Source organism: Tupaia chinensis, unplaced genomic scaffold (genome assembly GCF_000334495.1).
Source record: "Tupaia chinensis unplaced genomic scaffold, TupChi_1.0 Scaffold000028_1, whole genome shotgun sequence".
In the NCBI taxonomy this organism is placed as follows: domain Eukaryota; kingdom Metazoa; phylum Chordata; class Mammalia; order Scandentia; family Tupaiidae; genus Tupaia; species Tupaia belangeri.
Window position 1 is genome coordinate 6196434 of NW_006159458.1, and position 15096 is coordinate 6211529.

The 15096-nt window shown below is 41.3% G+C and overlaps 1 protein-coding gene across 3 annotated transcripts in view; it reads right to left on the minus strand.

Moving 5' to 3' along the window:
• The window catches only part of IRAG2 (inositol 1,4,5-triphosphate receptor associated 2), a 78820-nt gene that overhangs the window by 40604 nt on the left and 23120 nt on the right, over window positions 1-15096 (minus strand). Inside the window, exons 6-8 of one of the 3 annotated variants that reach the window (XM_027771053.1) lie at window positions 14491-14581; window positions 11877-12024; window positions 10658-10739 (exon numbers count right to left, since the gene is read on the minus strand). In XM_027771053.1, coding sequence (XP_027626854.1) covers window positions 10658-10739; window positions 11877-12024; window positions 14491-14581 — 321 coding nt within the window. Of the gene's footprint in view, window positions 1-1429; window positions 1476-10657; window positions 10740-11876; window positions 12025-14490; window positions 14585-15096 lie in introns of those variants that run through there. The other 2 variants (XM_027771052.1, XM_027771054.1) reach the window with 2 other exon arrangements.

Sequence of the window (15096 nt, forward strand, 5' to 3'; positions counted from 1 at the left end):
AAGCCACTGGGTCTGGAACTAGACCCACAGTTGTCCGTGTGGGATCTAGCACTTTATCCTCCATGCCACCGGCTGGCTCCCATCAGGAATTTCTAATTGGGGGAGGGACTTTTGGAGATTAGGGTTGCATACTTGTTCTCGTTCAAAAAATATAGGTGGAGGGCTCTCAGGTGGCATGGTAGTTAAGGTGCTGGACTCCCACATGAATGACCATGGTTCAAATCCCAGACCTAGTGGCTTGCTTTCTCACTTTTCCTCTCTCTCTGGTCAAATTTAAAAAATATAATAAATAAAATAAAATAATTATTTTAAAAACAATGGAAACATGCTTTTCTGTTCCATAGTATGCATTTAAAATGCCTATTTTCATTATTATTTGGTTAGGGAAATAAAATTTAACAAACTAAAACAAATCATTCAGACCATGTGAAAAACTTATATCAATAATGTAATGAGGAAGACAATCAAACATAGAAATTCTTGTTAAATGTCCCAACCAACAAAAGATTTCTATGGAGGGATGCCACTTATACAACTTCTAAATAGATTCAAGACAATATTTACCATGACACAGAAAGGCAAAGGTTTAGAGAGGGGTTGCTGAATTTCTGGTTACTCAGTACAGTGATAGCAGCTTACATCTGTTTAGCACATTAAAACTGACAAAACCCTTTTAAGTAACATCTTATTTCATTCTTCCAACAACGACAGCAGGTTTTTTTTTGTTTTGTTTTGTTTTTGTTTTGCTTTGTTTTGTTTTAACCAAAGGGCACATACACTTGCCACAGAAAGACAGACAGACAGACAGACAGAGAGAGGGAGGAAGCACCCGGCAATGGGGCATGGACATACAATCGCTTCCTCTTCATGTCTCCATTCTGTTGGATTGGAGGAAACATGCACATGTGTCCAGTCATGTTTTTAAGCCACCATGGCTGGAATTCGAATGACATCCAGCCATGTCAGGTCAGGCTCCCTGAACCACTAGGCTACAGAGCCAGCCCAAAAATGGGTTTTAGCAAGAAAAGATTTTAAGACCAGTAAATAAAACAGTTTCCCAAGAGCATTCAGAATGGTGTGGCCAGCCTTCAAATCCTGATCAAATGAAATACAATGTTCTCTTTACTATAAATGGAAATATCGCTGAGCACATATTAACTCAGGCTGTTGGAAAGGAAAAAGACTTCCAAATTATTGTTTTAGGCTAACAGAGTACTTAAAAATAAACTTAAGATGTTCACGCCAATGTTTAAAAAAAGCCACAGTTGAACTTGCAAAGGGAGAATTGACAACTAACCCTCCTGTACACCAGCGATGGTGGTCAGTCTTCCCTCTCGTTTCACTTCATCTCTGCTTTAAATGACTGGGTCAGACTACATGTGACTGAAGCCTTTCATGTCACCAGTTTAATTTAATTCAATAAACTTACATCAGATGGTGTCATGGTTACATCACTGGACTCCTGCATAGTTGACTGTAGTTCGAGTCCCAGTGGCTTAAAACTCACAACAGGGTGTATGTGTATGTGTGCCCAAGATCCTGAAAGGAGAATGGAAGAGAAGGGGCTGTGGTGTGGCCATCCCCTCACCCTCCGCAGGGTGATTTCTTACTTTCTGCCTCTCTGTCTCTTCAGCGAGCACACATGCCCCACAGCTAAAATCTCTCTAAGAGCAAAACAAAGCAAAACAAAAACCCCACTTTGAGCCAGGAATAATGGCAAGGACTAGAAGCACATGAAAATATAGTCTGTCCTGGAGAAGCCTGAGGGTCAGAGAACCAAATATACAGAAGAAAAACACACAGAGCACAGTGGGAAGTACAGATCAGAACTAACAGAGGGGGGGTGACCTCTGAACCAAATCTTGAAGATAAATTATACCTTAACACCTGCAAGTAGTCAAACGATGATAGTCCTGTCCTTACACTATTTAAATAAATTATACTAATAATTATGTTTAACAAAATATATGTAAAATGAAGCTATAAAAACTGGAGCAAATTAAATATCCTTCAGTGTCATTAAGTAGTATACCACAATAAAAATCAGTAAGAAGTGACTGCCTAACAATACTAATAAAGTCCATCGAGGCCCAGCCAAGGTGGCACAAGTGGGAGAGCATCGCTGCATGATGGCGGAGACTCATGGGAGACTCAGGCTTTGTTCCCATCCGAACAGGACAGCCGGGGAGGCCCATGCCTATAGTCCTAGCTAACTGGGAGCTGGGGCAGGGTAATACCAGCGTAGCAAGATTCTGTCAAAACTACCCAGCCCTTGGGACCAGGTGTTAGCGTAATGGCTATGTCGCTGGACTCCCACGTAGTCGACCATGGTTCGAGTCCCGGACCCGGTGGCTTGAACTCACGCTGGACGCGTGTGCGTGAGTGCCCAAGATCCCAAGAGGAGAATGGAGGAGAAGGGATTGTGGCGTGGCCACCCCCCCTGGGGGATGATTTCCTGCTTTCTGTCTCTCTCTCTCTCTCTGTCTGGGGAGCGCACGCACCCTATAGCAAAAACCTCTCAAAAAAAAAAAAAAAACAAAACTACCCAGCCCTCCATCCCTCTCTCCTCGGTTCTCCCTTTGATTCCTTCTCACGCATACTCTTTCTCTCGCTTGTTAAAAAGAAAGTCAGACTGGCCCCATGGTTTAGTGGTTAAGGGAACCAGATCCCATGTGGCTGACTGCTTGGAATCCCTCTCCAGCAGCTTGGAAAACACACCGGGCACATGTGCGTACATCCCCTAAATCCTAACAGGATGGTACAATGGAGGAGAAGGAATTGCAGCACGTGACCAGGCCCTATTAGGATGTGCTTTTTCCCTCTGTTTCTTTCTCCTATAAAAGCACACATTCTCAGCAAAGTTTTTAAACGCCATTTAACATTCTTGGGGACCAGCAGTTAGCGTAATGGCTATGTTGCTGAACTCTCATGTAGCCGACCATGGTTGGAGTCCCGGACCCAGTGGCTTAAACTCACACTGGGCACGTGTGTGTGCATGCCCAAGATCCCAAGAGGAGAATGGAGGAGAAGGGATTGCGGCATCACCATCCCCCCTGGGGGGTGATTTCTCACTTTCTCTCTCTCTGTCTCTCTTTCTGGCGAGCGCACATGCCCTACAGCAAAAATCTCTCCAAAAAAAAAAAAAAGCCCATTTAACATTCTATATCATTTTCTTTTTTAGGTTACTAAGTACTGCTTGAAATATACTTGTAGTGCCATGACTACAAAGCTAACTTTGTCAGAAAAGATTTCAAGGACCTCTCAAGGTCACGGGTGCTTCTACTTGGGCTAAAGTGGAAGAGAATGCAGTTTGTAGTTCCCCCTCTATCAAACCAGTTTCCAATATGGGGGGAAATGGAGCATTTCATTTTTGCAAACCTTGTATTTAAAAAAAAGCCAAATTATTATTTAAAGTCAAAATAATGGATACAACAAAAATAAAATCTTACCTCCACTGTACTATAAATGAGTCTCATTTGCCATAAAGTTCTGTGTAAGTCCTTCTTTTGTCCTATATTCTGTATGTGAAACATCTAATGACAAGGCTTTTGATAAATATAAAGTATTCATTGGGACCCATCTGTGGCCTGGTGGTTAAGACAGCAGGATCTCAATGGTCATCCACACTGTCCCAGACCCAGTGGCTCCAGAAATATACTGTCCCATGTGCATATGTGCCCAAAATCCTGAAAGTAGAGAGAAATGGAGTAGAAGGGACTGTAGTGTGGCTATCCCCCATGTGGGGTGCTTTCTCACTTTCCATTTTCTCTCTAGTGTGTGCATATGCTCTCGGGCAAAATTTAAATATATATATATATATTTACACACACACACACACATATACACACATACATACATACACTGATTATACAAACAAGTTGGCAATTTTAGAGAAATTATATTATTTAATAGCCACATATTACTGCATTACTGCATTGTTTTGGAACAGATGTAAGGTAAGAAACTGGATATTACTCCAAAATCATTCATCTTTATCTCAGTAATCAGAAAACAACCCAATAAACAACACATCTCAATTTTAACTTTTCATAAATTTGATCCAACAACATCCCCCCCCTTCTTACAATAGTAAAGGAGTTTTTCTGAAAGTTTAGTCTCCAATTGAATGAAAAGATAGAAATACAGCCCATCAGGGTATCTGTGAGTGTGAGTAAGGGGTGGCCAGGTAACTTGGCAGGAACTTTCTGCGACTACGCCCTTTCCTTTAGCTTCAGAAGTCACCCTCACTTAAACCAGCATGCCAGGCTCACAGTAGAACTAAGCCATACATACCAACCTGAGACCTGGACAGATCAAGAAAAAAGATAATCTACTAGATTTGTTTGAAAACTAAAGAAAATCAAGGAATTGATTACAAGCAAGAAGAAGAAAGTTGAAATGAGGGACTTACGTGTAGGAAATTGGCTCGGGTCAATGAAGCTAACACATGCCGATAGCACGGAGCAGGAAGAATGCTCTTTCTGTCCAAGCCATTCAAATATGAACCTGCATAACATTTACATGAAAATCTATGGTCCAGCCCATTTGCTTTTGACAGAAGCTAATGTAGGGTGGGGTAGTGAAGGTACTCATAGAACAAAGAAAGACACATTCTCCCATGGGCTGGGTCAGCAGATGCATGCGTGCACGCACACACACACACTCACACACAGCAGCAGTATTTCAATATGTATGTGGAAAAGTATCAAGAACAGTAAGAATAAACTTCTCAGCTATTAGTTATGGCAATTAATCAGCATAGATAATCTCTCAAGATTATTATTTATTTATTAATTATTTATTTTTAAAGAGTTGTTTTTGTTTTTGTTTTTTTGGGGTTTTTTTGGTTTTTTTGGGGTTTTTTTTTGCTATAGGGCATGTGTGCTCACCAGAGAGATAGAGAGACAGAAAGTAAGAAATCACCCCACCCCTCCAGGGGGATGACCATGCCACAATCCCTTTTCCTCTAGTCTCCTCTTGGGATTTTGGGCCAGCATTGCCCGAGCACCCAGTGTGAGTTTTAAGCCACTGGGTCTGGGACTCAAACCACAGTCAACTATATGGAAGTCCAACAGTGGAACCACTATTCCATCTACTGATCCCTCTTTCAAGATTGTTTTTGCTCTTCTAGAGAACACCCTGCTTTAACTAAAGGTTTTATTTTCAGAAACCCTTCTGCCAATAAACATTTGTGTTTGCAATGTAATTTTTACTATTGGATCTATTTTAAACAATCAATGCTAGTTAGATAAATTTATATCATTTTCTGAGAGCCAGAAAAAAACTGGACAAAAAAAAAAATCTATACGGACTTAACTTCAGACTTGTCTCAGTGTCTATTTAAATGTTCTGGAAAGAGGAAGAATTTTAAATTGAATGTTAAAAAGTTAGACTTACTAGGACCTAAACAAAACTGAAGTTGCTTATAGGTTTAGTTGGTGTTATTGGTTTCCAATTTCTAACTAAAAGCACACCACACCCTCAAATCGACAGGACACACCCACCACTTTGAGCTTCATTTCGAATTCAGTTATCAGTCAACTTCTGCATTTCCCAATTCAGCAATTGGCAATGGGACTTATTTTCCAAGGTTATTCCTGCTCCACCTATGCACAACTTGACAGAACAGGACAGACAATGGCCAGAATATCTCCTGAGATATTTTTAAATTGATCCTGTTCTTTGCCTCAATAAATCACTAGTGATAGTGCATCACAGACATGTAATAACCTGAAGAAGAACTCGAAGGAGGAAAGACATTCTACATGTGTGATTTTGTTTTTCAGCAGCCAAAGGGAAAATAGAGGGTCCTAGGCCGGTTACAAAGTAATGTTTACCATAAACCAGGTCTTACAGTGGTATAGAGAATTCTGGAAGGTCAGATGTGAGACTAGAGTATGGTAAAAGAATCAGTTTTGTTCTATTTGCTTAAGAGGTGGAGTGAGGGTTATGAAGGGGTAGTATGTGGGAGTTGCTCAAAGGGCAAAGGTGAGGGGGTGAAGAGAACAGCTACCAGGCTGCAGATTCTTCAGTGAAGCAGAAACCTGGAACAGGAGTGTTGAGAATTGATGGTATCAGCTGCAAGGTAGAGCCGACAGACTAGTTCCTACAAACTACAGAAGCAGTGGAACCAAGGGTAATATGAGAACCTTCAGAGAAACTGTTCATGTACCCAGGAACATTCAACAAGAGTTTCTATTGTGATTCCTCTTAGCTCCAGTTTCTTAATGGGCATGAAGACCATGGACAAAATAGCTTGTCACATATGCTAACAAGAGTGGATTAGGAGGTCCTTTTGTTTACCCAAGGAAGCACATTTCTTAGCCCAAATACCACTTTCAACTATGACTAATTATTATGATTGAAATATCTAAATTCAGTATACTAAGAGAGGTTGTGAAAAGAACATAGCCTTTGAAGCTAGACTAACCTGAATTTAAATCCCAGTTTAAACTACCTTCTAGTTAAATGATTTGGGGAGAGTTGTTTCTCTCTTTCAACTTTGGTTGCCTCATTTTTTTTTTAATTTGCTATAGGGTGCATGTGCTCAAAAGAGAGAGAAAGAGAAAGAAAGAGGGAGAGAGAGAGAGAGAAAGACTAGACCCCAGCATGGGCAGCCATGCCACCATCCATTCCCTTCTCCTCCATTCTTCTCTCAGGAGTTTTGGGCATGTATGCACGTGTGCCCTGCATGTTTCTCAAGTCACCAGGTCTAGGACTTGATGACACAGTCAGCCATGTGGGATCCAGCTGCCTTAACTACCATACCACCTGGCTGGCTCCAGTTTCCTCATTTGTAGAAAGTAGATATCTACCATTCAAAGTTGCATTGGGACCCAGCAGATGGCATAATGCTTATGTTGCTGGACTCCCATGGAATTGACCATGGTTTGAGTCCCAGATCCAGCGGCTTAAAACTCATGCTGGGTGCATGAGCCTGCATGCCCGAAATTCCATGAAGAGAATAGAGGCGAAGGGATTGTGGTGTGGCCATCCCCCCAGGAGGTGATTTCTCGCTTTCTCTCTTTATCTGGAAAGCACATGTGCCCAATAATAAAAATCTCTCAAAAAAACAAAGCTGTGAAGAAGACTCACAACACGGCATGTGGAAATGCTTTCTCACAAAGTGCCTGGTACATGCCTGACATGTTTCTTCCCCTTTCTTGATGAAATAAGTGCCAGATAAAAGGGAAATAGTAATAACCCAACATCTTGTAAACTCCAAGTTCAACTTCCTTTATTAAAACTTTGTAAGAACTGCCAATAATGAAATAGGTAAGTTTTCCTTTTCTTAACTCCTCAATAAAACAGATACTAAACACTGAAAAAAATGTCAGATAGACACACTTAAAAGAAAGAATAAGAGGGGCCGTTAAGTGGTATGGTGGTTAAGGGCACTCCTGACTGCGATTTGAGTCCTGGACCTGGTGCCTTGCTTTCTCATTTTCTCTCTCTCTCTCTCTCTCCTCCTCCCCCCTCTCTCCCTCTCTCCCTTTCCATCTCTGGTTAAATTAAAAATGAATGAATGAATGAATAAATAAAGTTTAATAAAAAAAAGAATAGGAACTACTTGTACAACTCAGTAGTAAAAAGACTATATAACCCCATTTTTTAAATGAAAAAAAAATCTGAGTAGACATATTTCCAAAGATACCAAAATAACCAAGAAACACATGGAAAGATGTTCAACATCATTAACCACTAGGGAACGAGATATTAACTTTTCACTCAGTGACTATATAGAAACAGTGGTTAGGTGCTACGCAGACATAGCTGGATCTCACATACTACCAGGGCCCAAGTCCTAACCCATCAACTTGAAAAGCACACAGGGCATCTGAGTGTGTGCTCAGGACCCTGACAGAATGCAGAATTGGAGGGAAAAGGGTTGTGGCATGACCAGGTCCCTTTGCGGAGTAGTTTCTTTCCATGTCTTTTAAATTTTTTTGCTCTCTCTTTTATATGTGCACTTGTGCCCTCTGGCAAAACAAACAAACTAAAGGATAGATACGTGTTGGTGAGGATGTAGAGAATCCCCATCTCTTGATGGTGGAAACATAAATTAGTGTAACCATGGTGGGCATCTGTCTTACAGTTTCTGAAAACATTAAAGACAGTCACCATATGATACAGTAATTCTGCTCCTAGGCATATGCCCCCCTAAATTAAAAATGTATGTTTACAGAAAAATGTATACATTAGGTTCTATTTTTAAAAAAGAATTATTTAATTTTGGGACCAGCAGTTAGCATAATGGCTATGTTGCTGGACTCCCATGTAGTCAACCGCAGTTCCAGTCCCGGACCCAGGGGCTTAAACTCATGCTGGGCATGTGTGCGTGTGTGCCCAATATCCCGAGAGGAGAATGGAAGAGAAGGGATTGCAGCATGGCCATCCCCCATGGGGGGGGGGGGGATTTCTCACTTTCTATCTCTCTGTCTCTCTCTGTCTTTCTGGTGAGCGCACATGCCCTATAACCAAAACCTCTCCAAAAAAAAAAAGATTTAATTTTATTTATCATCATTATTATTTTTTAATTTGATACAGGCACTCATCATAAAGAGAGAGGGGGAGTGAGAAAGCAAGCCACCAGGTATGGGACTTGAACCACAGTTGGCCACCACACCACCTACTGGTCTCTACACTAAGGTTTTTAACAGCACTGTTTACAATAAGCAAAAAGTAGAAACACTCAGATGCCCACCAACTGATGAACGGTTAAATAAAATGTGGTATATCCATACGATGGAGTATTATTTGTCTATAAAGATGAAATACTGATAACATGCTATGACCTGAATGAATCTTAAAAACCTTATGAAAGTGGCAAAAAAGAAACCCAGACATAAGACGTCATGTACTTTATTATTGCATCCGTATGAGATGTATAGAATAGGTAAACCTGTGGACACATACAGTAGATCAGGAGTCGCCTTGACCTGAGGTTTTGGAGAAGGGGGAAATAGGGATAGACTGGCAATGGGTATGGGGCTTCCTTTTGGGGTAACTGAATGAACTAAAATTAATCGTGGTGATAGCAGAACAACAATCTATTAAAAATTATATCTCTCTCAAAAAACAAGTAGAACAAAAATAGAAGGTGCTTAATATAATGTAATGTTCTTTGTTGAAGACAATTCATATGGTATTACCCTTGATTTCATTATCACACAGTGCATGCATGCTTTGAAAAACCATATTGTATCCCACAAAGATATACAATAATTAAATGTAAATAAGAAATTATAAAATTAAACTTTTAAAAAGAAAAAAACCTGAACTATCCTAATAATATGAAATGAAAAATCAAAGTAAAGCTTTCCAAAAAAAAAAAAAAAACAAAAAAAAAACCACTTCAGGTCTAGCCAGGGGCATAATGGTTAAGGCAGTTGAGTCCCACATAATCAAGTGCACAGTTCAAGTCCTGGACCCAGTGGCTTGAAAAACAGGCTTGGCACATGCATGCCTAAAATCCTAGGAGGATAAGGGATTGTGGCATTGCCATCCCCCTGTAGTGTGATTTCTCACTTTCTCTCTGGCCCTATAGTAAGTTATTGAAACCAAACCAAACCAATAAATAAATAAACACTTAACTGAGCCATTTAAATTAATGAGTTGTTTGGCATATGAATTCTATCTCAAAAAAGACAAAGAAGAGGAGAAGAGGAAGAATAATTACGAACTCCTAGATTCTGAAACAGAACTATCTGCTGTTTGAGTGAGAGGATCTCGGGGCTTGCTCAGGCTCAGGTCCAGGCCGAGGAAGCTCTCCTATCACAATGACCTGGGACTTTACCTCGGGGACTTTCTCAAGTCATGATTCTTTTGGGTAGAGAAAGAGCATTGGTACCTGACCAGTGATGGTGGATACCCTGTGGGCATGGCTCTGCTTTGTGACCTGGACCAAACGCCAGCCCCTCAAAGGTTATCTAACCTTGACATGAATTCTTAGAGAATAAATGGGGCCGAAGACTTCACACATTTATGCGTGAATTTAAGTACCAAACCAGCCTGCCTGAACAAAAAGTTCAGCACACTTCATCAAAGTCTCCTTTTGGTTACACAGCCTAGAGTTGATATCATACAAGAGCTAGGAAGCCGCAGTTCCCACTCTCTCTAAATGGATGAATTTTAATTTTTTTTTCTTTAATTGCCAGAGGGTACATGTGCTCACCAGAGAAAAACAGAGGAAGAGGAGGAGGGAGGGAGGGACAAAACATCACCCAATGTGTTAGGGTCATGCCACAATCTGTTCTCCTCCATTTCTCCATCATGTCAGGATTTAGGGCACACACCCACATGTGCCTGGAGAGTTTTTGAAGCCACTGTGGTCAGGACTCAAACTTTGCAATTGGCCATATGGGATCTGGCTTCTTTAACCACTAGGCTATGGAGTTGGCCCTGAATCTTCGTTCTCTGACATCAAAAGTTATTTTTTCTTCATGCATTTGATTTTTGTGGTATCAGACTCAAACTCACTATAAGAGTGTCTATTATATGATACTTAAAGGTGGAAGGGAGGGAGAGAGGAAAGGAAGGACGAAGGAGAGGGGAGAAAGGGAGGGAGGGAGAGAAAGAAGAAGGGGAAAAGAATACTCATGTAAGAGGACGAAGATGCAATATGGAAAATGGCATTGCAATCTCTTCCAGTACTCACTTCCATACTTAGGCCATCGTTCATCCTGCTGCAGCCTGAGAGCTCTGTTCTTGGGCTGGAGCGAGCTGTCGGGCCTGAGCACCTAGCAGGAGAAAGTAGAGCTGCTTACTACAGCAAATATCGGCAGGTAGCAGACTAACCTGGCTGCTACTCCTCTACTCCCAGGCCCAGTTTTATCCAGTTTCTAATTGAGTTCAGGGCTTAAGTAACACATAATGAAAAGAGCTCCCACCCCTCTAGAGGGAGGTTATAGACTACAGACAATCCTTCCAAACATGGAAATTAAGAATTTGCAATTCAAAGTCTTGCTTCCTCACTCTCAAAATAGAAAAGACATTTCATTAGAGCAGCTAGTTCTCACAAACTCCACTGACAGTTCTAGATCTTTCCTGAGGAAGCTCAGTCTATACTTGAAAGACAGCTGAGCACAATAGGCATGGCAAGACAATGGGGTACAGGGGCAGAGAGAGGTTCCTAAAGGTCTATTGTCTTGACTGTGAGGAATAGCAAACAGATCCAAGTCAACCTAAGTCAACTTAACAGCATATAGTACATTCCAAAAATCAGGGAAACATTGTAGATAATATGCCATTTAAATGTTAGAGTAGACAGGACCCGCAGGTGGCATGGAGGGTAAGGGCACTGGTTCCCACATGGCCGACTGCGGTTGAGTCTCAGACCTGACAGCTTGCTTTCTTGCTTTCCCTTTCTCTCTCTGTCTCTGCCTGGTCAAAATATAAAATAATAAGAGTAGCAAATGGAATTAAATGGATAAATAAATAATTCTTAAAATTTTTTTAAGATATTGTGAAAATCAAAAACAGCGAGGGAACTCCAGTGATGCCTTTTTAAAAAATTTCTAGAGGGTGCATGTGCTCATCTGAAGATAGACGGGGGCAGACTGTGTGGAGGGGGGCAGTTAGAAAGCACCCCCATAGGGAATGGTCATACCACAGTCTCATCTCCATTTCTCTTGCCTTTCAGGATTTGGAGCACACACACATATACCCAGTGTGTTTCTCAAGCACTAATGCCACACGGAATCCAGCTGCCTTAACCACCATGCCACTGGCTGGCCTTCTTTAGTTTAAAATTGCAAATTTTTAGGAAGTTAAATAAAACGTAAGTTTGGGATATGAAAACCTAACCAATTAATAGGTTAGGCTGTGGGAATAGGCCACCCCTGCAGAACAAAGTTCAGTTTGCTCTTGTCACTCACTTGTGTCGTCTTGTCACATCAAAAGCACCATCCTTTATTTCTCCATTTTGGGGCCCTTCACGTGAAGCACAGACACTGTTAGTTACACATGAGAAGGGTGTCAGTTTCAGCCTTGGAATTGCTGTAAGACTGTCCAGATACAAGGCGTCTGCAGTAGGAAGGAATAAGAAGAGATTCATTTTTGGTTCAAACTATATTAAAGCATACATTCTTCCTCTCCAGAGAGCTTGGATTATTTCCAAAAAAGCAAAAATCAACCCAATTCTACTAACACTCTAACACAATCTCCCCTAATGCCTGGTTCCATGAGAATGGACATGTCAGATGTGGTTTTTTGTTTGTTTGTTTGTTTTTGAAGGGGGGAAGGACAGTAAACCTCAGCCCTCTAAGGAACCAGAGAGGTCGGCAGTCTACCACCAGCAGACAAAACGCGGCCAGCTGCCTGTTTCCGGAGCAAGCCATGCTCACTTGCTCACGTATCGTCCATGGCTGCTTGTACGCTACAACAGGGAGTTTAGTTGCTGCAGCAGAAATGCAGTGGTCTACAAAGCCCAAACCATTCACTGTCTGGCACTTTACAGAACCACCTCACAGATTCCTAAAGAGAAAAGCATTAGACAGTGGGTCAGAACCCATCAAAGAGTGATGAGGAAATAGGCTGGAATGATAAACCATTCTTCTTGGGAAAATATCATGTTATGTGTGCTTCTGAGTATAGGACACCTCATTTTTGTAAAGAGATTTTTGCTACAGGATGCATGCACTTGCCAGAGAGACAGAGAAACAGAAAGTGAGATATCACACCTCCAATGGGGATGGCCACACTACAATCTCTTCTCCGTTCTCCTCTTGGGATTTTAGGCATACACACATGCGTGCCTGGCGTGTTTCAAGCCACCGAGTCCAAGACTCGAACCACAGTTGATCCCGTGTAAGTCCTGCAATGTAACCACTACACCACCTGCTGACCCCCAGGACACAGAAGACTTTAACAGAGAAAAACATAAGCTCTGGCCAGCTGCAGCAACATAATGGGAGAGTGACACTGCAACCTTGCGGCCGTAGGGGAAGATCTCAGGTTCGTGTCCCAAGGACTCCCATTGTGTGCTGGGTATACACAACGTGTGCCATGAGTTTGGCTGGCTGAGGTTGGGAGTAGTTTGCACCATGAAGACCTTATTGGGGTGCCTGTTTCTGCCTCTCCTTACTCCCATGACTCCCTGGGAGAAATAAATTTAAAAACATATAAAAGTTTTGGAGTCGATCATTTTTTTTTAGTTCAAATCCCAGCTCTGGCTCTGCCTCCTACCAGCTGTGTAATCTTAAGTAAATAATGAAGCTGCTCTAGGCCTCCTTTAATTACATATAAGATGATAACCTTGGACAGCTTACTAATGCAACATTGCTCTGTTTTGTCATCCTTAAAATGAGAATTACATTAGCCTCGACCTCACAGAGAAGCGGTGAGGGTTAAATGAGTTAACAGGTGTCAAGAGCACAGAACTGTGCCTGGCACACAGCAAGCTCTCTCTAAGTGCTGTCACCATCGGTGGTGTGGTAAACTCTGTTACTGTGAATAAAGAATCTCTATAAAGCACTGCTATATTGCTAGAACAAAATGGACACCCACTGGTAGATTTTCCCTTCTCTAGCTTAAATGATCTACTTTCTTTTTCTTCCTTCTTAATCTTTTCCTGATAATCATCCCATTTTTTGGTAACCTCAGAACCAACCATAAACTTTTGGTTTTAGTTGTATCCAGGTTGTGCTGAGAGATGTCACTACTTTGAGCATGTCACAGGACAAAGCTCTTTCTCCTTCGCCTGGCCTTGACTAATGGTTCACAATATGACCCACAATCAACTCTTTGTTCCCCAAACTTATATACTATTGTATCTCAGCCCAAAACCTCTTATTTCCAAAATGACTTGTACAGCTTTGACTCTTCACCAAACACTCGAGGTTTTTGTATTCTATTTATTTCTGTTTTGTTTGCTCACATTATTCTCAGCCATTGGAATACTTTTTTTTTAATAGATTTTTTTTGTTATAAGGAGCATGCACTCACCAGAGAGACAGAGACAGACAGACAGACAGAAAGCATGAAATTACCCCCTGAGGGATGGTCATGCTGCAATCCCTTCTCCTTCATTCTCTGGGATTTTGGGCATGCACACATGTACCTGGCATGAGTTTCAAGCCACCAGGTCCCGGACTTGAACAGCATTCAGCCATGTGGGAGTCCAGTGACATAGCCACTACACTATCTACTGGTCTCAAATTTTAACAAGCTTTTTAGCTTTCCTGAGTCCAACCCATCTTTCAAGGGTTGGTTGGCTTAATTCTCAATTCTTCCATGGAATTTTCTCTGCTATCTCTGAGCCCAAGTCTTGTCTCCCCACCAGTGTTTGAGCTACTTCAGAACTAAAATTTTAGTTTGCATATAATGGTGTGTATGTTCAAATATATCTTGACTGACTGAACTCAGGGACAAATACCCAATCAACAAGTCTTCCTATACAAATAGGATTGTGATTAATTATTTTCCCTTTCAGCAAGGACCTCACCCCAGCTCCGCCTGGGTAAGTGCAGGAGAGTGACTAGCTATGCTTACCCAGCAGAGGTGTAGACCAGCACGTAAGTTTCAGAGTGAGGGGTGTCTGATGTAGCCTAGCTCCTTGGCCACTGGACAATCTGTGATAACACTGCTTATGAACAGAACAACAAGTATTGTTAATGGTCTGAAGGAGTGAAACATAACACATTCTATACCTTATATATCTCCAAAGATAGATAGAATATCGCAAATTGTTCTTAAAGGAACCCATGAGAAAAGCCAGGAAGACACTACATGATGTCAAGTAAAAAAAGGTTTCATGTTTTGATCAAAAGATACAGTATATGAGTACATTCTAACTTTTAGTTTAAAATCACCATTCAGTGATTTAAAAGCATGATAACATTGATTTCAGATAACTGATTCTTTGATATAAACAGAGGTTTTGAGAGAAAAGTATGGGTGCAGGGCATGCTTATATAATTCTTCATGATCTTGCAGTCACAAAATTTTAAATATTGTTTCTTCTTAGGATCAACCAGGATATTGTGTGTGTATGTGGGGGGGGGAGAGTGAGAGAGAGAGAGAAGGAGAAAAATAGGGGGCAAGCCTCATAGCTTAGTGATTAAGGAAGCCAGAACTCACATGGCCACTGCAGTTTCT